This window comes from Propithecus coquereli, unplaced genomic scaffold, assembly GCF_000956105.1.
Source record: "Propithecus coquereli isolate 6110/MARCELLA unplaced genomic scaffold, Pcoq_1.0 Scaffold184, whole genome shotgun sequence".
Taxonomy (NCBI): domain Eukaryota; kingdom Metazoa; phylum Chordata; class Mammalia; order Primates; family Indriidae; genus Propithecus; species Propithecus coquereli.
In genome coordinates, this window is record NW_012143190.1 from 2,346,431 (window position 1) to 2,369,888 (window position 23,458).

General features: G+C 51.4%; 1 protein-coding gene across 2 annotated transcripts in view; it reads right to left on the reverse strand.

Annotated features, from left to right (window-relative positions):
- The window catches only part of APBA2 (amyloid beta (A4) precursor protein-binding, family A, member 2), a 59,766-nt gene that overhangs the window by 13,508 nt on the left and 22,800 nt on the right, over positions 1–23,458 (reverse strand). Inside the window, exons 4-6 of one of the 2 annotated variants that reach the window (XM_012642699.1) lie at positions 9,110–9,255; positions 7,991–8,026; positions 4,326–4,412 (exon numbers count right to left, since the gene is read on the reverse strand). In XM_012642699.1, the coding sequence (XP_012498153.1) occupies positions 4,326–4,412; positions 7,991–8,026; positions 9,110–9,255 (269 nt within the window). The remainder of the gene's footprint in view (positions 1–4,325; positions 4,413–7,990; positions 8,027–9,109; positions 9,256–23,458) is intronic. The other variant, XM_012642700.1, reaches the window with a different exon arrangement.

Consider the following 23,458-nt stretch of genomic DNA (forward strand, 5'->3'; position numbering starts at 1 on the left):
GACCATCCTTGGCCTCTACGCATGAGATGCCAATGGCATCTCCCCCCTCCTGAGTATGACAACAAAAAATATCTGCAGCTGTTGCAAAATGTCCCCTTGGGGGCAAAATCACCCTGGTTGAGAACCACGGCTCTAGTGAACAGAGCGTTTTTTAGGATGGTGATTCATGGTCAAAGTGACTTTGCCCTCGCTTCAGCCCCAGCTTCCAAAATGGGCCTCGCTGACACTCAGGGAGGCATGATGCCAGGGTGGGCTCTCCGTCCCCGTAGGAGGACAAGCAGGGAGCTGGCGTGTGGCGAAGCCTGTCCCCTCCCTAATGAGAGGGCATCTGTGGTCTTGGAGAAGGGTCCCTCCCGGCAAGGCACGTGTTCTCACAGGCCCAGCAGAGGAGGAAAGCGTCAAGGCCAATGTTTTCCACCCAACCAGTTCTTCCCAGGGAGCACAGGCAGCCCGGGCCAGGGTCAGGAGACGCCGAGGCAGCACTCCGGACTCCAATCAATGGGCCTCCGTAGCCGACTTCAATTCCCTCAGCCCCTGGCAGGCCCATTACTCTTCATGGCTTTTGTCGTCTGACAGGAATCTCCATTGAGCATCTTGCCCAGGAGCCCTACCTAACAAGGCTGCACACAAAGCTCTGGAAAACTAATCAGTTGGTCCTTTATGCCTTTGTCATCCTTTCACAAAAGAAAATCTGGTGTTTCTGCAACCTTCGGAACCCTTTTCTTCCTCACAGAATCCATTTTTTGCAGCAGATAATGCTTCACCTTTGTCTCTGGGGCTGATCTATTTTCTAGCCAAGGCCATGAGGGTGCTTAATAACCACAAAAGTCATCTTCCAGAGGGGTACACTGGAAAGTGAAGAGTTGGGGACGGCTCTTAAGCATCTCCTGATTTCTGGCCACTGTCAGAAACGCCTGAATCAATCCCCAGGTGTCAGAAACGTGCTTCCCTCCAGCTCCCAGCTCCCAGTTCAGGTCCGTGGCAGAGCCACCCTCCTCGCAGACAGCGGGTGCCCACCAACATGGCCGCCATCCTCTCTCTAGCCCTGACTGGCCACTTCAGCCTCCACAGTCTCTCTCCCCTGTTCCCACCTCTCCAGCTCCTCTGCCAGCATTTTAATTTTTCAGTCAACCCAATTTCCTGTCACAGTCTCTCTTCCAGTTCATCCTAAACAGTGTCTCAGAGCAAACTCACAAACTACCAGTGGCTGCCCATGATCAGGGAAGTCACCCCAAACATTTCAGCTGGGCACCCAGGCCACACCTCATTGTAGAACCTTCCTGTCCTAACTGCCAGGACTTCTTCTCCTCATCCTTGCCCTGGCCAACACCCTTGCCCTGCCCATGGTGGCCCGAAGCCCACCTGGGGCCTGTGCTTGGATGGTTGGTCTTCAGGGAGCACCATCCAACCCTGCCATCCCTCCCACCCCAGCCAACCCTGCCTGACCTTCCCTATTGGTGGCCACTCTCCCCCGTGGCCAGTGTGAGGGTTCCAGGTGGTTTCAATGAGGAGGATCCTGCCTCTCTCGAACACGGCGGCCACTGTGTTCCCCTGAGCACACAGATAGCCAGGGGTGTCCCCTCCACCCTCCTAGATGGTGGGCTCCTTGGGAGCAGGGGCACATCTGCTTCTCTGGCCAGCCCCAACCCCCAGCAACACGGCAGGGCCTCTGAATCAGCAGGTGAACTCAATGGACACCACAAGCAATGACTCGGGCACCAGCTGTTCTCCAGTAAGAAAAGTCAGCAATGTTTCCACCACGAACAGGAACACAGAGGAGACTCTACTGGGTTCATCTCCTGCCGGTGCGTGCAAATGTCAGAGTTCTCTCTCTCCGCCTCAGTCTGCTGTCTCTCTCCACAGCAGGCCAGAGTCCTCATAGTGGGTGGAAGTTTTGTCACCATCCACCCCCACAACACACAGCAGAGCTACTCCCTGCAAAGCAGATTCAGGATGGAGGCCACCACCTCACTCCTCCCCAGTCCTGGGACCAGGCCTGCTGAGCAGGTGGGGTGGGCACAGGAGGGAAGTAGACACCACATGAGGACACACCTACCTGTGGCTGCAGCCAACGTACCTAGGGGAAGGGCACCAGGCCACTGTGCTGCCTCTCTGTTAAAGAACGAGGAGTCCCCTACCCTCATTTCTGGAGAAATAAGTGCCCCAGGGGACTGTTGTTTCTCCAGAATGTCTGGCCTGCTGAAGACCTGGGATCGTGAACTGTTCCCCCTGAGATCCAAATTCTTAGCAGCCTGTCGCTGGGAAAGCCTCAGCAGAGCACAAAAACTCCGAGGTTGCCTGCTCCAAAGCTCCAGAACATTCCTGTCTGCAGATACCTGGTAGGCCATGGGCATCTCCAGCAGCCACAGGGAGCATCTCTCATAGGCCTCAAGGCCGAACCTGTGAAGGTGGGAGCCCAGCCAGCCCCCTGAAAAGTGCAAGGGCCCAGAGAAGTGACGGGGCAGAGGAGGATGACAGGAAAAGAGCCCCACGTCCTCCAAAGGACAGCAGAGCCTCAGTCCTGAGTGGGAATGGGAAGATGCCCTTGAAGTCCACGGGCTGTAACGCATGGGTGCGCCTGGCCTGCAGCCCCAGTCGCTGGGACAGGGCCTGAGAACCGACCTTAACAAAGCTGGGCTGCGAGGAAAACATACTCACCCAAAGAGTTGTCAGGGACAGTCAAAACTGGCAGCAGGGCCCTATTCTGGAGAGCATCTGCCACCCTTGCCTTGGAGGGTAGAGGACTCCAAGCACTGACCCCGGGGGCATCTGTGCCACATCCCTAAACCACGATGCTCCTGACCCACGGAACAGGAAGTCTGTCCTTATTAAGTGCCTGTCTTGAAACAGCAGGCAAAAGGAAACTGAGAACTCTCCCTTTGTTCCCTCCCATGAACTGACGCCTGTGTCCCCAGTTATATCAATGGCTTTAATTTGCAGGCCCTGTTCAGAATGCAAAGACCCAGAAGGGTGGATGGAGGGAGGGGAGAGGTATGAGCCCTGCTCGGGGCCAGGCTAGGAGCTTCCTCATCCACACCGGATCCAGTGGAGGAGTTAGCCTCTGTCCCATGTGAAAGCGTAATTGAGGGCTCAGAGACGACCAGGAACTTGTCTAAGACCACACAGCTCATAAGGATGGAGCCCACCTTTAATTCCCAGGCCCATCCTGTCACCCCTGGGTGGTGGCGCTTTCTGTGAGCAACAGCAGGAAGAATTGGGGTGGCAGGCCTGGCAGCTGTCCTAGAAAAGGCCCACCCTTGGCTGATGTCTGGGAAGGAGGATTCAGGAGAATTCCCACCACCACAACCGCTGGGTGTGGTTCACTTTTCCTGTGCAAACTGTGCAAACGATGTGGTCTAGGCTGGACACCTGCTTTCTTTCTGGGAGTCTGGCACCTTGGTACATGCCAGGCTGAGGTGCCTATGCGACCAGCCCCAGTAAAGACCTCAGGCGCTGAGTCCCCACAAGCTTCCCTGGTAGACAATACTTCGCCTGTGCTGTCACAACTCCTTGCTGGGGCATTCAGTGTGTCCTCTGTGACTCTTCGGGGAGAAGACTCAGGTTTCCCCCCGGCCTCCGCCCCAGGCCCCCGTTCCTGTGCCGATTCTGCGCACTAGACTTCTGCTCTAAGCAACCTCAGCGTTGAGCACACTGAGTGCTGTGAGACCTCCGGCAAGTCATCAAGCCTGGGGTGCTTCTGGGGACCCCTACACAGGTGGGTGATGAGGGATAGGGCTAGAGAGGTGCAGGGGGATCTCGTCCAGTTTGCCCACAAAAGATCAGGAAACAAAGCCCAAGTCTGTGAAGTGTCGCGAGCCTGACCCCTGACCCCTGACCCCTGCCTCTCGGATTTTTCACCAAGTACAAGGCTCCAAGAGGGTTGGAGGGTGCGTAAGAGGGGGCAGGACACAAAGACCAGTGCCTGGACGCAGAGGGCAGACATGAGGAGGAAGGTGAGCCACGGCGCCCACATCAGGACATGCCGAGGGCCGCCATGGTGGGCGGGCAACACGGTGCCGGGCGTGGGAGTGGGTCACGGCATGAGCCAGGCACTGGGCTCTGTCTTCTCTGTCTCCAGATGTCGGGACCCCCAGGGGTGGGAGATCAGGGGAAAGGCTCCAGGTTCCCAGCAAGACCTTCCACCCACCTCCCAGCCAGCGGGCCCTGGGGGCCGACAACAGCATCTGCTGCCTGCTACACTCCCCCGCTCCTCCCGCAGCCCAGGGCCGTGGGCTGTGTGTGTGGTTGGGGAGCTCGAATGAGAAAAGCACGCTGAAGCTGTGGGGACGAGGGTTAGGCACGAACTGAGGAGTTTACACGCTTACCTGTGTGTCTGCATTTAAAACCTTGATCCTCTGGGTGGAGATGAAGAGGTCCACTTCCGTCAGCGTCTGGGCGTCTCCCTCAGAATTCTAAGAAAGGACAGCGGACACTGTTACAAATTGGAAATGTACTCAGAATGGGCATTTCTCAAAAGAAGACCTACCAATGGCCAAGAAGTACATGCTCAATGTGAGTCATCAGGGAAATGCAAACCGACACCACAACAAGATACCACCTCACACCTGTCAGAGTGGCTATGATCAAACGGACAAAAAATAACCAGTGTTGGTGGGGGGTGGAGAAAAGGGACCCTGGTGCACTGTGGAGGAATGTAAATTAGTGCAATCACCATGGAAAACAGCATGGAGGGCCCTCAGAAAACTGAAAATACAACTACCAGATGATCCGGCACTCTGACTACTGGGTATATACCCAAAAGAAAGCAAATCAGTAAGGCAAAGAGATGTCCGCACTGCCATGTCCACTGCAGCACTATTCACAGCAGCCAAGATATGGAATCAGTCTCAACGTCCTCCAACAGATGAACGGATAAAGAAAATATGGTGCATATACACTGTGCAATATTATTCAGCCTTAAAGAAGACAGAAGAAAAAAAACCTATCATTTGCAACAACACGGACGAACCCAGAGGACATTATTCATTAAGTGAAATAAGCCAAATGCAGAAAGACAAACATTATATAATCTCACTCATACGTGGAGTTTTAAAAAGTTAATCTCATAGAAGCAGACAGTGGAACAGTGGTTACCAGGGGCTGGGGTGGGGGGTGGGTTCGGGAGCTATTGGTCAAAGGATATAAAACTCCAGTTAGGAGGAATAAGTTCAAGAGATCTATTGTACAACACAGTGATTATCATTAATAGTATGGTGATTGTATTCTTGAAAAATGCTAAGAGAGTGAACGTAAAGTGTTCTGACTTCAGAAATGGTGACATGAGGGAATGTGTATGTTAATTATCAAGATTTGGTCATTCCACAATGTATATGTACTTTTAAGTATCATGCTGTACACTGTAAATATATACATATAATTTTATGTGTCAATGTAAAAACAAAAACAAAAAAGCTCAAAGGAAGGCCTGGCAATTTTATTAATTACCCTGACTGGGTCCACAAAGATGGAAATGCTACTCCCGAATGGAGCAGCAGGGCTGCTCTGGCTAAGCTGTGTCCAACTCAGTGAAGGCACGGGGTCTGCGGGCTCGGACTACGTTTCCTGGATTTGGGTCTCCAAGGATCCCCGGGAAAGGGGGAAGACATTTACAAAGAAGCTGGATTAAAATGTCAGCATTTCCTTCTGATTTAAACAGCCATGTTCATGTCGACCCCCGTAACCTTAGCCCTGAGGGGATTCAGCTCGGGACCGGCCTGGGCGCCGCCCTCACAGTGACACGGCGAAGCCAGGAGAAGATGCCACACAAATGATCCCGACTGTCACCCCCACTGCAGAATGCTCAGAATGCGGCTGTGGGAGGTGTTTCGTGGACTGTCTTGGAAGCCGAGGGGATGACACAGGGTCTGACCCAAACCAGGACAGCCTTTAATTGGTTTTTACATTTGCAAGAACCCAAATCACCACTGCACAGCAGCGATGAAACGCACGTGCTACGGGTTTGCCCACCGAGGTGAGTAATTTTTTGTGGTCGCCGGGGAGCCCACCGTGCTATATCTTCCATTTCAAAATAGCAGAAACTGTGATTTAATTACTCACTAGAAAATCTGAAATAGAAAATGTCCCTGCTGACAATTTCCTCACAAATTCTGCATCGCAGAGAGGCCCTGTATTGTAATATTAAATTCGTATTTTGGCTCAGTTTGCCAGGGAAAATGGTCTTTTGGGCTTTCGATCTAACCACAGGGTGACACTGCTTTTAGCTACTTAGAAAGAACAGAGTGCAACACAACAACTCAGCTGAAAAACAGTCTGCGGGACTGGGGAGGAATTTTTTCTTTGTTTTTAAAAATCGAGTTATATTCAACATCAACATGCTTTTAAAGGTCATATTCTGGGATTGCAGCTCAAATCCCTCCGGATTTTAAGTAGGTCAAGCCAGAAGTAAGTTAGGAAAGTTGTAGGTGGACTCTGGCGTGAGCAGTTATCGTGGAGGAAACTCGAGCAGTTTAACACACTCGATCCCAGGAGGGGCAGCCTAATGCTGGCTCAAGTGGCAGGTAAACAACGGAGCTGAAACCCGGTCAATACTGGGGAAGGGGAAAGGTCACCGCTGTCATCCTTGGTGGAGGAAGGGAGGGTGTCAACAGCATGGATCCTACAGAGGGACACCAGAGAACAGGGTGGGCCACGCACGTCTGGGGATTGGGCCCGTGACCCTACATCCACCAGTGGCCGTGGGCAGAGGCAGCTCTCCGCCAGGACTGTGCTTGCTCCCGGGTCCCAGGCTTGCCCATCCTCACTCGCCTCCCCAGCTGTGGGCAGCTCAAAAAAGGGGCTCTTAACAATGACACTTCCTTTCACTGCCCGGAAAGGGAGAACCGCCCTTGATCACATGTAATCAGCTGGCCTCCTGGCTGGCCGCTGAGGCTTTTCCAGCTGCGTCTGCCTGTGCCCGACCGCTCCAGAGGCAGGTGGTGACTCTAGGATTTCTGGACCTGCAGACCCCAGAGGCAGTCTGCGGTCCACAAGGACGCCTGCTCCAGCTGGGCAGGGAGGCTGTAGATGAGAGCCCCTCTTCTTTGGGGGAAGCACACCCCAACTGCAGGGCTGCAATGCCAGACCCATTCTGCTTCTCCCGGAGACACCCAGAGGAAAGTCAGCCTGGGCAGAGGAAGAGGAGTGAGGCCCTTCCTCTCCTGTGGCTGAAGGAGATCAAAGGAGACGCTGCTGGGCAAGGGCAAATGTCACGGGCGACAGCAGTTTCACTGCAGGGGGAAGGGAGCCCCCAGACGGGGTCCTCTGGCCACGGTGCCAGAAAATGGCATTACTTCAAGGTGGGGAGGGAGGACTAGGTCTCTTGCTGTTTAAACAGAAGGAAACAGTGGGCAACAAGCCAGTGCCAAGTCTCTGCGGGCCTGTCCCAGGTCTCAACATCGAGCATTTTGACATTTTCCGTCTGAGGAGGACAGTTAGAAAATCTCCAGCATTCACTAAACAACCAGGTTGACAAACAAATGACTAACCGGCAACTCGATTTTTTAAAGTCTGCCCGTGCTCCAAAGACTATTTTCAACAGAGAAAGCACCTCACGGGCAAACTGAGCTACTCATCCTGCTGATTCAGTAAATTAAACGTAAGGAGGCTTCAACCATCAGAACGATTTAATTAATACTGCTCAGGAGGCCCAGGCCCCGGACCCATCATGGTGTCATACCAAATGCCACATTTAGAAGTGTCCACATAAAACAGGGACATCGTGGCATGAGCCACGCACCAGTGCACAGAGATGGTAAGAAAGACGGAAGAGAAGAGAGCTGTGACGTTCTTCTGTAAGTGGGTGGTTAAAAAAAATGAACTTTCTGTGGCTTCATTCACAAAAGTCTGATATTCTCCTACGCAGGGAAGAGGAAAAACTACTCTGCAACCTCATCTGGATTCCGAATAGACCCCCCGCCCCATCCCCTGCTCAGGACAAGCCACAGACACACAAGCCAATGCCGCTGTTCCAGGGCCACGAGGTCCTACACACCGCTTTTTTCTTGATCTTAGCAGCCTTCTGCATCCTCTGAGCAGCATGGAAGAGAAGCAGAAAAACAGGTTGGCACAGAGAGAAGGAAGGCGCGGCAAGGCTGGGTCAGCCTTGTGGTCAATGCCCCGTATCAGGCCTGCTGCCCAGCAAAGCCCCCTGCGGGGACAGGTGGACAGTCACTGCCCACACGCTGACCAAGAGAAGCCCACCCAGACACCCCCCAAGTACTAAAAATGACTGTCAACCACCTGAGTACAGAGGGCATGACTGGGGACGGGAGAGATGCACTCAGCCGGCAGGAGAGAGCCGAGCTCAGACCAGCACAGTGGCACAGGGGCCTGGGGCCAGGATGCAGCCAAGGGCGCTGGCACCAGGGCTCAGAGCTACCCCAGTTGCTTCACTTTCTCCTGACCACGGCGGATGGCCTCCTGGTGGCCCTCTGCCTCAGTTAAAGCAAGTCAGTGTACGGTGAGGGAAGGGGAGGGGGCTGCCATAGTTTCTCATCCCCACGGGCTGGCTGTGTCTGCAGACCCTGTCTTGCCCAGGGGGCACCACCTCAGACACCCACATCCCCTCTCTCCGGACCCCACTTAGCTTTGCTGACCTGGCCTCACCTTCCCCTCGCCTGGCCTCACCTACTGTTCACCACCAGGCCGTCCAACGTGCACTTAGAGCTGCAAATATGTCACAGTTTTTCTTGAAGTCATGAATTTAAATAAAACATGATTTCTTCCCCTTTTCTGGAAGCACTTTGGCGCTAAAAATATATATGCTGTCAAAGTGGGATTTAAGACTCCAAATATGAGACTGTCTTATGACTGGAATGCTTTGGAGCGATTATCTTTAAAAAAATTATGTTTCTGGGGGATTCCATGGACCTTCCCTCATGAAGGAGCTAGTTGCCTGTGCGCCAAACCCCGGCATTCTCCCTGACGAGGCACAAGCCTCCCTCAGCCCTGCTGGGCACCTTTGCCACACCGGGCACCTCGGCCACGCCTGCTCTCTGTGCCGAGGGCTCAGTCAGAGCTGGACGCAGCGTGCCTGTGCCCCACCGCACTCCCTCACTTCAGAGCTCCCACAGCGAGCAGGCGTCCACAAGGGACCCAGAAGCACCTCTACCTTGACCCGGCTGACGGCCTCCTGCGCTTGCATCATTCTGATGTTTTTGGAAGGGTTCCGTTCTGAGAGCAGCTGGGTGGACCCCAGGTAGTTGGCAGCAAAGATGATCCCATCGATGAGGTCTTCCGGTTCACAGGGCCCTGGAACTGAAGGGAGAGCCCAGAGTTAGCATGTTTCTAAAGGAGAAATTACCTGAACAAAGGGCTGGCATGCCTGGCCACAGCACGAGAAGCACGGCAACCAGGACAGGGGCAGAAGAAAAGCGCTGAACCACCGCAAACCTGCAGCCAGGTAGAGGAGGCTGGTCTGCTTCCCTCACTGCCCGGGCTGTGTGGTGCAAGTAACTGCACAAAATCAGCACTCAGGCCAGAAAAGTCTGCACACGCGGCGTCAGGAGGACAATGCTGGGATCGCAGGTGACTGTCACTCAAGGCAGGTCCTTCAGGGTGACAGGCACATGCCGCAAACCCAGAAGGTGCCACTTCCGAAACAGGACAGCACTTTCCATACTTTCTCCAGGTCCCCCAGAACTCACAATGGTGATCTGAAACGGCTCCCTCTCCTCCTCGGGTCTCGTCCTCTGCCTGTGTCCCGGGGGGCTCCTGCTCATGGCAGCCTCTCAGGACACCCATTTAGCTCCTCCCACCCCACTCGCCTCAGGCCCAGGCGCGGGAACATGATGCTTGTTCCACCTGCTGCCTCTGGACCCGTGGCCTGGCAGAACTTTCCTCCAGCCACGACGGAAGGTTCTGTCTCTGCAGTGTTCAACAGGGGAGCCACTAGCCACATGTGGCTTTGAGCACTTGATCTGTGGCTCCTGTAACTGAAGAACTGAATCTTTGTCTTTGGTGTAACTTTAATTAATTGAAGTATAAAGAGCCACACGTTAGCGGCTAGTGGCTCCTATACTCGACGGCGGACCTCTAGTAAGGGACTGGCAAATCCTTTCTGTACAGGGCCGGGGTATAACTGTTTTAGGCTTTGTGGCCTCTATTGCAACTACTCACTTTTGTATCTGCGGCTCAAGGCAGCAATAGACGATACTGAAATGAGCACGTACGGCTGTGTTCCAGTGACACATCATACACAGAGGCGAGTGCCCAGGAGGATGTGGCCTCGGGGCTGCAGTCAGCTGACCGCTGAGCTAGTCTACACCAGGGCTTGGCTGTCCTCTGAGGCCCACACTGGCCGTACCGCCTGCCTTCTTCGCCCCACCACTGTCCACCTCTCAGCCAGAGCCTTCCTTCCTGGGGACCTTGGCGCTGGCTCCCAGGGACCCCTCCAGCCCCAGCTGGCCCCACCCTGACCCACTCCAGAACCACGGGGCCAACTCTCCTGCACTTCCCCGGCCCTTGCCGCCAGCGACCTCCGCCGCACCTCTCCCCTACCTCAGCCAGCTGGGCCCCGCTCTCACCTCTGACCATCAACTCGCCCAGCTTGGATGCCGCCGTCCACCACCGCAATAACATCTGCCCAACACCCTCAGCGCCCTTGCCTCTCCCACCCCAGGGGATTGGCAAAACTCTGATCTATTTTCTCTGGGCCTGAGGCTGGAAAAAGCTGCCCAAGAGGTTAGATTGGTGCCATGATAAATTCATGGTAAACTCCTGGCCCCAAATGCCCTCAAAACTCCTTGGCAACTCTAATACGTTTCTCTGGGTCTGGGACATTCACCCTCTTCCTCCTTGCGAGAGCTATTTCATTCTCTCTCCATCTCCTCAAACTCCCAGAGGCCCTCCCTTGCCTGACCGAGGCAGGCCAGACGGGAGCTCATGTTCTGCGCCCAGCGCCTCCTTCCTGCTTTCATGGGCAGCAGTGGGCTCCCAGGTGTGGCTCACCTGCGTTCCCACCGTCTCTCCCTACAGGACCCCTTTGTCCACCCCGTGCCCGGAACTGAGCCCTACCAATCGGCTCCTCCCACTGCTTTTAAGTATCCTCCAGGGTCATTAAAGGGAGGCAGGGTGGCTCTGGGGACCCGGAAACTGGAAGGGTCTCCACTCCCCCCAGGCTTTGTGCTCCTGGGTGAGGGACCTAAGTTTTGTTTTGGGCCTCAGTCTCCTAACCAGCAAAATGGGAGAGAGCAGGGAGAAGGAAATTCCTGATTTCTATCTCCACGGGGATTTTGTAAAGATAAGATTAATGACGTGAGTCTCATAAAGGCTAAAAGCGTAGAAAATGCAAGGCATTCATTAATGAATTCTTGGTTTTTATTTGCATTTGTCTAAAAAGATAAGTCATAAACCGTGGACAGGGTGGGGCCTTGGGTACCAGGCCAGGTAGTAGCTGCCGCAGAGGGCAGCATCCAAAGCCCGCTCCCGCCCGCACACATGGCCTCTGAGCAGGCTGCATGAGGCCACTGACGCTCAGAGGGCGATGGGACACGCATGGCCATGCTGAGACTAGTGACAGGACAGGCACCAGATCCAAAGTTGGCCACATCCTGGATAGTGGCCTCTACTGTCATCAACACCCCAGAACTCCCATCTGCAAGCGCAAAGTGGCACAAACCTCTTCTAAACCCTGTCCCTGAGGGGGTGGTGGGGAGGTTGACAGGTCATTTTAAATGACACCTGGGGCTGAAGACGTTTGGGGAAGGAGGGAGGGAGGGAGACGCCAGGAGCCCTAACTGTGCCTAGAATCACCTGTGGCTCCCGAGGGGCCTGCAGAGTCCCCGACCCCACCCCGGAGACTGAGTGTCACTGAAACTGGGGAAGGGACCAGGAATCTGTACTGTTCACACACACGCCTGCACACTGACGTGTAGCCCGGTAGGGAACACCTAGTCCCTAGCAGACAAGAATCCCCCTATCCCGGGTCATCTCGGGAGTGAATGAGTCAGGAATCTCAGGGGCTACACCCCTCTGAGAGGCGCAGGTCCCGAATACCTCCTCATGCAGGGGCTGACAGGGAGCTGCCCAGGGACACTGCTCCAGACAATGCCCTCGCCCCTAGGGGCGGGAAAGCCTGGGCTGACCCCTGCAGGGCTCCATGGCCAGGGTCGAATCAGTCTCCTTCCAGCTCAGGAGCCTCAGTCCTCGCTCTGGAGCCGACAAACCTTCTCCCAGCTGCAAAAGGCTGGATGCACCAGTGGGCGAGGGGCGGGGATGGGGGGGTGCAGGATTTGGGGGCGGCACCAAGGGAAGAACCCCTGCCTGTCTGGCCTTCGAAGGATGCACCGAGGCCAGTCACCAGCTAGAGGGGAGCAGAGGCCACCCCCAACAGAGGGGACAAGAGCCATTGATCACAATGCAGCACCCCCACCCTGACCCTCAGGCTTCCTTGGACGGAAGTTCGCCTGTCCACCTTGCTGGGCATCTGAGACAGTGTGTATGAACAGGCCCGGCTGCTGCAGGCTGGCTGGACATGCCCCTATCCTCCTTTTGGCATCCTGGCTGAGGAGCTGGGAAGGCCCCCAAAGCCTGAAGTAGGACTGTTTTTATCACCTCAGGCCACTTCTCCAGCAAGTAAGGTTCAGAGGCATCCGTCATTTGCCAGGGTCACCCCGTAGTGAAGCCCGAGCCACCCAGTGGAGCCCAATGTAGTGACTTGTACTGACCAGTAGATGGCATCACGTTGCTCTGCAGGAAAGTGCTGGCTCTCTCAGCTGCCCTGGGCTTCCCTGCCTCACACCCTCAGCCAGCCTGTCCTGGCGTCCTGTCGGGGGTGGGGGCCCTGACCCTGGGGAGGGGTGGGATGGAGGCCTTCCCTTTGGAATATGACCCCCACCTTCCGAGGCTGCTGCCTTCTGACCCTTCCCTTGCCAGCTCCCAAGGTGACCTGGACAGCTCACCAGACCTTTCTGAGGTTCACCTTCCTGTTTCAATCCGTGTCCTTGGGCCGATGAGCCTCACCAGACCTGGGGCCGATCTGGGGGCACAGACCCCTGTGTGTGAAGGGTGCCCATCCCGGCCAGTGGGGTCCACTGCTGGCACCCACGGACATCTGGCCCTGGGAGGAGACCAGCGAAGGTCTCCAGGTCTTTGCTACAACTCCAACAGATGCTCCACCTCTGCCAGGGGGTCCCTTTCATTCCTGCCTTGCTCTGTTGTCTAACAGGAAACAATAAACGCCACGGCGTCTGCAGATCTTGCCTGCCACCCTGCCTCCCACTCTCACGTGTATGAGGGAAGGACAACCCAGAGAAGAGTGTCCGGCGGAGGAGGCGTGGGGCTGAGAGTTATTTCAGACTCACAGGCACAGCTTTCAACTCCTACCACGAAGGGCAAAACCAAAATCAAACAGCCTCGTTAGAATATGAAAGCATCTGGCCTTATCCGTTTTGGTATAAATTGTTCTTATTTTGTTTAGCTCTTGGACTAAGCCTAAGCTAAGACCACCAGAGGGAGACAGATGACAAAAGAATAAAGACATAGGTTTAAAGGCAATCTTACCTCCCCAGAGAGTGATTTCTCCTATTGACAACATATATCTTACTCACGCAGCATATGCACAACGTATTTGCACAGTTTAGGGAAGAATAAGGTCTCCAAGTTCTGCCCTGCTGGAAGAATCCTCTGTACAAAACACTCCTTAGGAAAGCCCTAGGCCCTCTGGCCCCTCATCAGCTCCCTGGACAGGGAAGGTGCCCCACAGAGCCATGCCTGAGAGTCCTCGCCCCTGCCCCTGCCACCTTTGGAGAAAATCACCCTGAACCTGGGTGGTGGACACAGGCTTCCCACATGTGGGCCTGGCCCGTCATTAGCCCTAAGACCCGTGTCTGCTTCTCTCCTGGGTTTCTGGGGGGCAGCCAGGGGGCACCAGGGCATGGTGTACATGGAAGGGTGGGCATGCACCTGCAAGGTTCTCTGCTCTCTGCAAAGGCAGAGGCCTGGAGTGCAGCCCCTAGAGCCGAAACACCAGACCTCTGTGCAACAATGGCATAGTCCCACCCAGCTCTTGACCACCCCAGGAAGCAGATCTCATGGTCTCAATGTTACAAATAAGGATCATCCAAGTGGGTCAAATGATTTTGCCCAAGTTCACCGTCATGGCTTCAGGTACTCAGCATTTCTGAACCTGCTGTGTGAGGACTGGTGTTATGACAGAAAACATGGAGCTCACAGCTACGTAGAGAGGCTGACGTCAGTCCCAAGTCACCAAATAATTGCATCAAGATGGCCCGTGGTGAATGCCAGCAAGAGAGGGTACAGCCCCAAGGAAGAAGCAATAGTGGGGCCCACCTTTGTAAGGAATCTGGGGGCAGCTGCCGTTTGAGCTGAGGTCTGAGGGATAAGAAGGAATCAACAAGCCATAAAGGGAAGAAGGGGAGAGTTTTCCAGGCTAAGGCAAGAGCAGATGCAAAGGCCCTGGGGCAGCAGAAAGAATGGCACCATAGAAGACCTATAAGATGTCCAGATTGCCTGGGCACAAGGGTGGCTTGGCAATTGGAACAAGTTGGGGCTGCAGAGACCGTGCCGGCCAAATATGAGGACCCTGGGGCCACACCAAGGACCATCAATCCAGGGTATCCATCAGGGAAGTGGCCCACTCACTCTGCTTGTAGAAATTAACTCTGGCTGCAGAGAGGCCGACAGCAGAGAGGAAGAAGTGAGAGCAGCTTCCCTCTCCCTTAGGAGAGAGGCTACTGCAGAGGTCCGAGCACGAGAGTGGTGATGATGGTGCGGACCAGGGCGATGATGGAGATGGAAAGAGAGCAGCAGATAGGGATTCAGGCTGGAGGGTCGGGTGACAGGACTGGAAGTTGGACTACAGTCTGAGGTGAAGATGAAAAGCCAGGAAAACTGGTCGCAGGGCTGGGTAACCTAATCTCAGGAGTCATATCCCATCACTTCTGCCATAGTCTATTCATTGGGGGCAAGTCAATAAGCCCAGCCCACACACAAGGGGAGGGGATAGCCCAAGGCCATGAATACCAGGAGGTGGGGGTCACTGGGGGCCCTTAGGGGCTCCTTCTACATAGACATATTTCCTGTCTCTGACCTAAGCGACAGCACTGAGCACCCACAGTGCCCATTCACTGAGAAGCGGCCCCTGGAAAGGACTGACCTTGAAGTGGGGATTCCAAGCAAGTTCAGCTGCAGAAGCCTGGAAGCTCGGTGGGCATCTGGACTCAGGAGTCCAGGTCAGAGAAACAGATCTAGGAATGAACGGCACGCAGGTACCGAGTGAAGCCACAGGCATGGAAGAGCCGGCAAGGGGAGTCACGGGGCCAGGTGGCGGAAGGAAGCCCCAGAACCCCGCTCTGCCAAGCACCAAGAAAAAGAGGGGATTAGAAAGGGAGGCGCCATCTGTGCCTGCACTGGCAGGAGGCCTTGTGTATTGGGCAGAGTGACAAGGAAGCCCGTCGCGCCCTTAGAGAGCTGTTTCAGAGGAGACCACGTTGGGAACCAAGAGGGTGCCAGGGTGCAGGGGAGGTGCCGACAGTGGGTCAGCCGTTCCCAAATTCTGGCTGTGAAGGAGAAGAGGAAGGTGGAGTGGAGGCTGTGCACGGATGCGGAACGCAGGACAGGACAGATGTGCTCAAAAGCCGGTAAAGGGGGGGTGGAAGACACGGGAGAAAGGACGTCAGATCTCGAGAGGTTCCAAAGTGCAGAGGGGAGCCTGCCTCAACTGGGACAAGGGGCCGCAGCCCCAGTGGGGCAGGACAGGACCAGATCGGGGGTGGCGGGGCTGGGGGGCAGCAGTACTGAGGCCACGGGCCGGGCCACCCAGCTCAGCAGGAGAGGCTGCCCCTGGAAGGGAGTTCTGGAATGGGGAGAGGAGCAGGAGGGGGTGAACATCACAGTCGTGTAACTGGGGTCTCCCGTCGGACCCTTTGCCGCAGAGCGGAAGTGTGGCCTCCAGGCCCTCCGCCACCACACCAGCCTGTCCTGAAGCAGTGGTGGCCTGCGCCTCCGAGAGCCCCCCTGAAGGCGATCCTATAGGGCTCATAGGAAAGAGAAGACTCTGTCTGAAAAACCAGATCCAAGGGACATACACCAGGGAGAGGCCACAGCTGGGCCTGCAGCATAGGCTGGGCTGTCACTGAAGAAAAGGATTTGGGAGTTTCAGTGTTGAACCTTAGACACCCAGCAAGCTGCCGGGAGGAAGAGAAGCCATAGCAGAGTGTCAGGGAAGGAAGGTCAAAGCCACACTCCATACAGCGCACAGATTTGCCCAGAACAGATCCTAAGCATTGTGTCAGGGAGAATGACTTCCCAGAAGAAGCATAATAAATCAAAAAATTGGCAAAAATGGAAGAAGACACATGCATAGGCTGTTCACTGCAGCACTATTTGTAATAGCAAAAAACTGGAAAGCACCCAAGTGTTCTTGAATAGGAGACATTTATGGGCACAGTGGCGTCCTACAGGACATCCTCTACACACTGCCATGCACAGCACAGAACTTTGGCATCATCTCCAGGTTTAGTATTAAGGAAAAAAAGCAAGATGAAGAAAAACATGTCTAATTCACTACCATTTACCTAACAAAAAGAAAGATATGCTTATAATAAAAATATGTAAAATGTTGAAAGTGTTTTCCTATAGTGGGAGGGAAGAAATCGGGGGGAGGGTAAATAGGGAAAGAAACCAGACATCGTACATATACCCTGTGTTATATATGTGGCTTCGGAGCCATAAAGTATTACAAAACAAAATTAAATGAAAAAGTGAATTCCTAAGAATTAAAAATGAAACAAATCTAAGTGTGTATCCAGTTGTGATCTATTCTAAAATATTTTAAAATAGTACATTCCTTGTGGGCTGTACTCTAAAGACAAAAGTAAATGCAAATAAATCATAAACTGTGTCTGTAGTCATGTGTCCTTGGCGGGGTGTTAGCAGTGTTATTCTGAGACTGCTGTATGATTTGCAGAATAAAACAAATGCATAATTATGTTGGTGTCCTTGAGAACAGGGATTTGGAGCTTAGGAAAAAGAAAGTACAAATGTGGGAACTCTATAGTCCTGACAATGTATCAGTATGAATCATGATGTATTTTATCCATAAAATATACAGTATATTAGTTATTGTTTGCTGCATAACAAATTACTCCAAAATTTGGTGGTTTAAAACAACAAACACTGTTGTCAGCAACGGGAGTTAACTCAGAGGTCCCGAAGGTTGGGAATCTGGGTGTGGCGCAGGTGGGTGCCTCGGCCCTAGGATTGCTCCCAGGGCCACTGCAGCCATCTGACAGCCTGAATAGGGAGGCTCCACCTCGAAGTTCACTCATGAGGCTGCTGGCCAGAGACATCAATCCTGTGCCACGTGGGCCTCTGGACATGATAGTGGCTTGGTTCCCTCAGACACAGCAAGCAAGAGAGAACAAGAAAGGGCAAGTGGGACAGAAGCCACCCGTCTTTTTGTAACCTGATCTTGGCAGTCATATACCATCACTTCTGCCATATGCTACTCATTGGAAGCAAGTCAATAAGTCCAGGCCACATACAAGGGAGGGGATAACTCAAGGCCATGAATACCAGGAGGTGGAGGTCACTGGGGGCCCTTTAAGGGCTGTCTTCTACATATACTATTTCCTATCTCTGACCTAAGCAACAGCAATGAGCACCCACAGTGTCCAGAACATGGTCTCTAAGTAGTATTTCACAGGACTCATTGGAGAAATAACTAACTGGTTCCAGTCCTGGAGCAAGAAATATTTAAGATGACCCTGGAGTATCTAGTCATACCAGAAAGCAAGGAAGCTATCTAAGACTACGGGGGTCATAGTAATAGGACTTAGAAACCAACGTAAAGAGGCTCCCATTGGCTGTAGGTGGGATAATTTAAGCATCAATAAACATGATAACAACACACAAAAACATCCCACCTATGTGTCAACCCAAGAGTTCCTAATAACAGCATATAAAACCTCACTGGTGATCTTTAGAGGTTGTTAGGGAAGTTCATTAATTTTAAAATTTTTAAATAAAGAGAAAAAACTAAGCATTTAAACTGTTTTTCTTATATGAACTGTACTCAGGGTAACCAAATACTTGATGAGGGAAAGTTTCTCTGCTTAGAAGAATTCCAGCTAATGAATGAAGGAGAAATAATGGAATTAGAATACCACCATTTTGCAACCTCTAATCAATTAATGGATCTAGACAATTAATGGCTCCTAATAGAACCCAAAGAGAGATGGCCAGATATCATATGTCTTCTAATAGAAGAACACAATAATACCCATGAAGTTTTTCATCCAGTCAAAGAATTTGATCTATATCTAAAAAAAAAATCACCATTTTATAGGACACAGAGAACAGAGGAACATGTTAAACAACACTGTGAAGATGCCATCAGCAAAATCCAGACTACAGGAAACCCCATAAGATGAATGACACAGATTCTTCCACAACAAGGTCACCAAAAAAATTGTACTAAAGAAAAAAGAGATGGATGGACAACGTATAAAATAAGAGAAATAAGAGAATTACGAAATACATCAACTGATGTTAATGGATGGACCTTATTTGGATCCCCATTTAAAAAGCACACTGTGAACTGGGGAAACACAAACTCTAACTGGGTATTTAATGACATAAAGAAGCAGGCTGGGCATGGTGGCTCACACCTGTAATCCTAGCACTCTGGGAGGCCAAGGTGGGAGGAATGCTTAAGGTCAGGAGTTCGAGGCCAGTCTGAGCAAGAATGAGATCCCGTCTTTACAAAAAAATAGAAAAATTAGCTGGGCATGGTGGCGTGTGGTGTGCACCTGTAGTCCCAGCTACTCAGGAGACTGAGGCAGGAGGATCGCTTGAGTCCAGGAGTTTGAGGTTACAGTGAGCTGTGATGATGCCACTACACTCTAGCACAGGTGACAGAGGGAGACGCTAACTCCAAAATAAATAAATAAAAATAAAGAAATGACTATTCATTTTATTTTAGTTGTAATAATAGAATTGGAGCTATTTTTTAAAAACAGAATTCCTATGTTTTAGAGATACATATTTGAAATATTTAAAGAAGATATGATGTGAGCTCTTAGATTTGTTTTAGAATAATCTGGGAAGGGGTGAGGGTGCAGATTAAATACCACTGGCCATAAGTGGGTAAATATTAAAGCTGGTGATGGGTACAGTATTCTCTCTGCTTCTGTATATGTTTGAAAGTTTTAGGATAAAATAATTAAAAGCATGGATCTTTCAAAAGGGTGGATTTTTTAGTAAGGAATATTCCACTATTTTATAAAATTTATTCCTGTGTTCTACCCAATCCAATTAGACAAGAAAAAATAACAGAAAACAAGAAAGGAAGCAGCGAAAATCATTCTTATTTGCAGATGCTATGGTCGTACACCAGGAATAATCCAAGAAAAACAACTAAGCTAAAAATCTGTTTCAAAAAGAGATTTCATTATGGCAATGGTTTCAAATTTAATACTTAAAAGAATCGATAGCTTTCTTTGTACCTACAAATTACAACAAGTTTGGAAGAAATAATGAAATGAAAGTTAACATTTACAAAAACAATAAAAAGGCTAAAACACCAAGGAACAGATGAACAAGATACGTGTTGGATTTTTATGAATAAACTTTACTGATGAAGATGAACAAGCTTGAATAAATGAAAAGATAAATCCTTTTTGTTTTTGCTGGAAAGATTTCATATTCTGTATTGTAAAGTAATACTTTCCCCTAAACAGATAGATTTAATGCATGCCAAATAAAAATACAAATAAGAATTTTCAGTGTACAATTAGACAGGTTGATTTTAAAGTTTCTATGGAAAAATAAAGTATGCAAAAATATCCAGGGAAAATCTGAAAGGGAATGATAGTGCCAAGGGCTGGAACTAGCCCTCCCAGGTAGTAAAATACACCATAAATCCCCAGTAAATAAAGCAGCCTGGGTCTGGAACTTGAATAGATAATCCTATAACAGATCCAGAAACACACCTACACCTCTTTGGCAATTTAGTGCATGGTAAAGGCAGCATTTCAAACCAGTGAGGGAAAGATTCCTTAAATAGTTCCTTTTGGGACAAAATGCCTAAAATGTAACTTTTCCTGTATCCATACACCAAGAAAAATTCCAGATAAATCAAATATTTAAATAATTTAAAAGAAAAATCATAAAAGTTCTGGAAGAAAATTGTATTAAAAAATAATCTTAGGAGTGTGACAGTCACGCTAACCAGAAACTCAGTGAGCTCAAAGGAAAAAGACTGATACCTTTGACTACGTGAATGTTCAGCAAAGTAACAAACATACCAAGAAAAGAAGAAGACAAGACGATGGTAAGCTGGGGAAGAGTCTGCAATATAAGCCAAAGGGCTAATTGCCTTTATATGTCAAGAAGAATACAAATCATTCAGGATCACCAAAATTCCCAATTGCCAGGGGCTGGGGCGTAAGGGAGATGAAGAGATACTAGTCAAATGGTACAAACTTTCCGTTACAAGATGCATAAGTTCCAGGGATCCAACGTACAGCATGGTGACCATAGTTAATAGGACTACATCGCATACTAGAAATTTGCTAAGACAATGGATCTTCACTGTTCTCACTACAGGCACACAGAAAGAGGTAACTATGTGAGGTGAGATAACGTTAATTAGCTGGATTGTGGTGATCATTTCACCATGTATATGTATATCAAAACATCACATTGGGCCGGGCGCAGTGGCTCACGCCTGTAATCCTAGCACTCTGGGAGGCCGAGGTGGGCGGATCATTTGAGCTCAGGAGTTTGAGACCAGCCTGAGCAAGAGCGAGACCCCGTCTCTACTAAGAAAATAGAAAGAAATTAGCTGGACAACTAAAAATATATATACATAAAAAAAATTAGCCGGGCATGGTGGCGCATGCCTGTAGTCCCAGCTACTCGGGAGGCTGAGGCAGAAGGATTGCTTGAGCCCAGGAGTTCGAGGTTGCTGTGAGCTAGGCTGACGCCACAGCACTCACTCTAGGCCAAGCAACAAAGTAAGACTCTGTCTCAAAAAAAAAAAACAAAAAAACAAAAGACATCACATTGTGCAATGCAACTATACACAACTTTTGTCAATTATACCCCACTAAAGCTGGGGCAAGGGGAAGAATCCAACAGAGGAAGGGGCAAAGGACACGAGCAGGCACCGCACTGGAAAAGAAAACCCACTTGTATAAACACAGGAAATAGTGTTTGGCTTCATTTATGATGAAAGACGTGCATGAGAAACCAACAAGATACCTCTTTGCACCCACGGGCCTGGGGCTAAGTTCAAACAGCTGGGTGGCACGCAGTGTTGGGGACAGTGTGGGAGGTGGCAGTGTCTTTTGTCTCCCTCTTGGGAAGGCATTCTGGCGTGTCTGTCAACGTTGGTGTGCTCCTGGCCTATACTCTGCTGTTATATAGCCAGGAACTGCTTCTAGAAAAGAAACTCACACCTGGGCACAAAGGCACATCCACAGGCTGTTCACGGGTGCTGACTGTATCCACCTGACGGTCGTCCACGGAGGGCTGGTTAGTACACCCTCGCACCCCACGGAACTGATCCTGTGCTGCTGCCTGAGTCATCAGGCAGAGCTACTGTTATCTCTAAGATCTACCAAGGAATGAAAAAGCAAAGTGCAGACTCATGTGGCCAGTGCAATATCTATTTTAAGAAAAAGGGGGTCTGATGTACGCTGGTGCGTGACCAGGAAATTCCTGGAAGGATTCACAAGAAATTAAAGTGGCTTCCACTGCAGAGAGGGACGGGGGTCTGGGATGCACAGGCACAAAGGGGAGAAGTACCGTGGGGATTTCCAGGGTAGAATTCAGTTTTAACTCTTGGGGCTCTTAGCCTGATCCAAGCACTATTCTAAGAAATCCTTAAAAACCTCCACTAGGGAATAAAAGTTCACATTTTAAAACATGTCTAATCCCTACCTCTGGAGTACTGGAGAAACATGATCTTGTTTGTAAAAAAGGAAAGTCACTTTGTTTTTCATAACCCCTCTTCCAGAGGCTCCACGTCCCTTCTGGTCCGACAGGTGGACGTGACTCCTGTCCTCCCGTCCAGCCAGGCCTACATGGTGACACTGAAGAGGAGGGGGAGGCATGAGATGCCTTCACCTTAGTGGCCTTATCTGAATAGGGTCACTCCAACTGCTCATTCTAAGAGCAGACCAAGTCTCAGATCCTAAGCGCCCACTGTATGAAACCAACAAAGTGGCTTTATTGCCGTGAGGACCCCTGAGAGAAGGAAGGGGTGAGCTCAGCCCCAGGTCTCGGCCCTGGGTCCCCTGCCTTCCACGTGGCCAGCACATAGGTGTGGGAAGTTGACAGGGTATAGACTTGAGGACAAGTGGCATTCTGGCATGGCCCCAAGCTGTTGGTGGAGTATGGATTTCGTGACATCTCGCATGAGCACTGGCTGTTAGATGAGGAGGAGAACAAAGTGCAAGAAACACAGTGCGATCTACCGGTCTGTTATGTTGTACTGAAGCTGTCGTTATTGGGATCCATTGCTTGGGACCAGCACCAGCTAAGCACTACTCTAACTATAGAAAAGTTAGACTTTCACATACACTCACTCCAAGGCAGCAACCCTCTGGCACACATAGGTTTATGCTGCTGCCAGCCACCACGTCCGGCAGGAAGGGACATCCTAAAGGTGCCCACCACTCCGCACCTCTTTAGGGTTCAAGTGAGGCAGTGAGTCCCCTGTGCAGTTAGCACGTTCACAAGGCGGTTCTCTCTGCAGTGTGAACCGTCCCAGTCTGAGAGGGTCACCAGACTGCAAGCGTTTCCCCATAGACCGTGATACTGGGTGACTCGCTCTTTGGATGCCTCTGCTGAGACAGGGCTGTGGCTTTGAGCCTGAAAGGGGGCGACAGTTCTGACATCTGGAGCGTTCTCCAGTGCGCACCTCAGCACCTAAATGGACTGCCTCCTCTCAGTGAGGGCTCCCCTGTGGCATGCTGAGGGTCGCTCAGGCAGTACAGTGTGTGGGTGTTGAGCTCAGACTCCAGCCTGGGTTCCAAGCCCAGCTCTGCCACTCTCTACCTGGTGACCTCAAGCCCATGACCTACCTTCCCTGGGCCTCAGTTGATGTGTCTATAACAGCACCTACCTCTCAGCACTGTTACAGTGATTACCGAGTTGATACATCAAAACGCGTAGGTCTGGGCCTGCCTCAGGGTAAGCACCTGATAGGTTTCACCTATCCCCCCTCTTGATGGCAGCGGTCCACAAAGGTACACTAGGGAGGGAGAAGGTCACCTCCACTAAGAGCTTACACTGTCGAGTCCCCAGACGTGGGTCCAAGCCCAGGTTCTCTCCCTCCACAGCCGTGGGACCTCGCCCGAGTTACATTAACCTCACTGTGCATTGGGTTTCTAACCTATAAAATGGGGGAAGGTACCTACTCCTCCTGTAGTGGTTGACCAAGTGACACGAAATAGAGCTCCAGCACACAGCACAGGGACTGTACACTAAG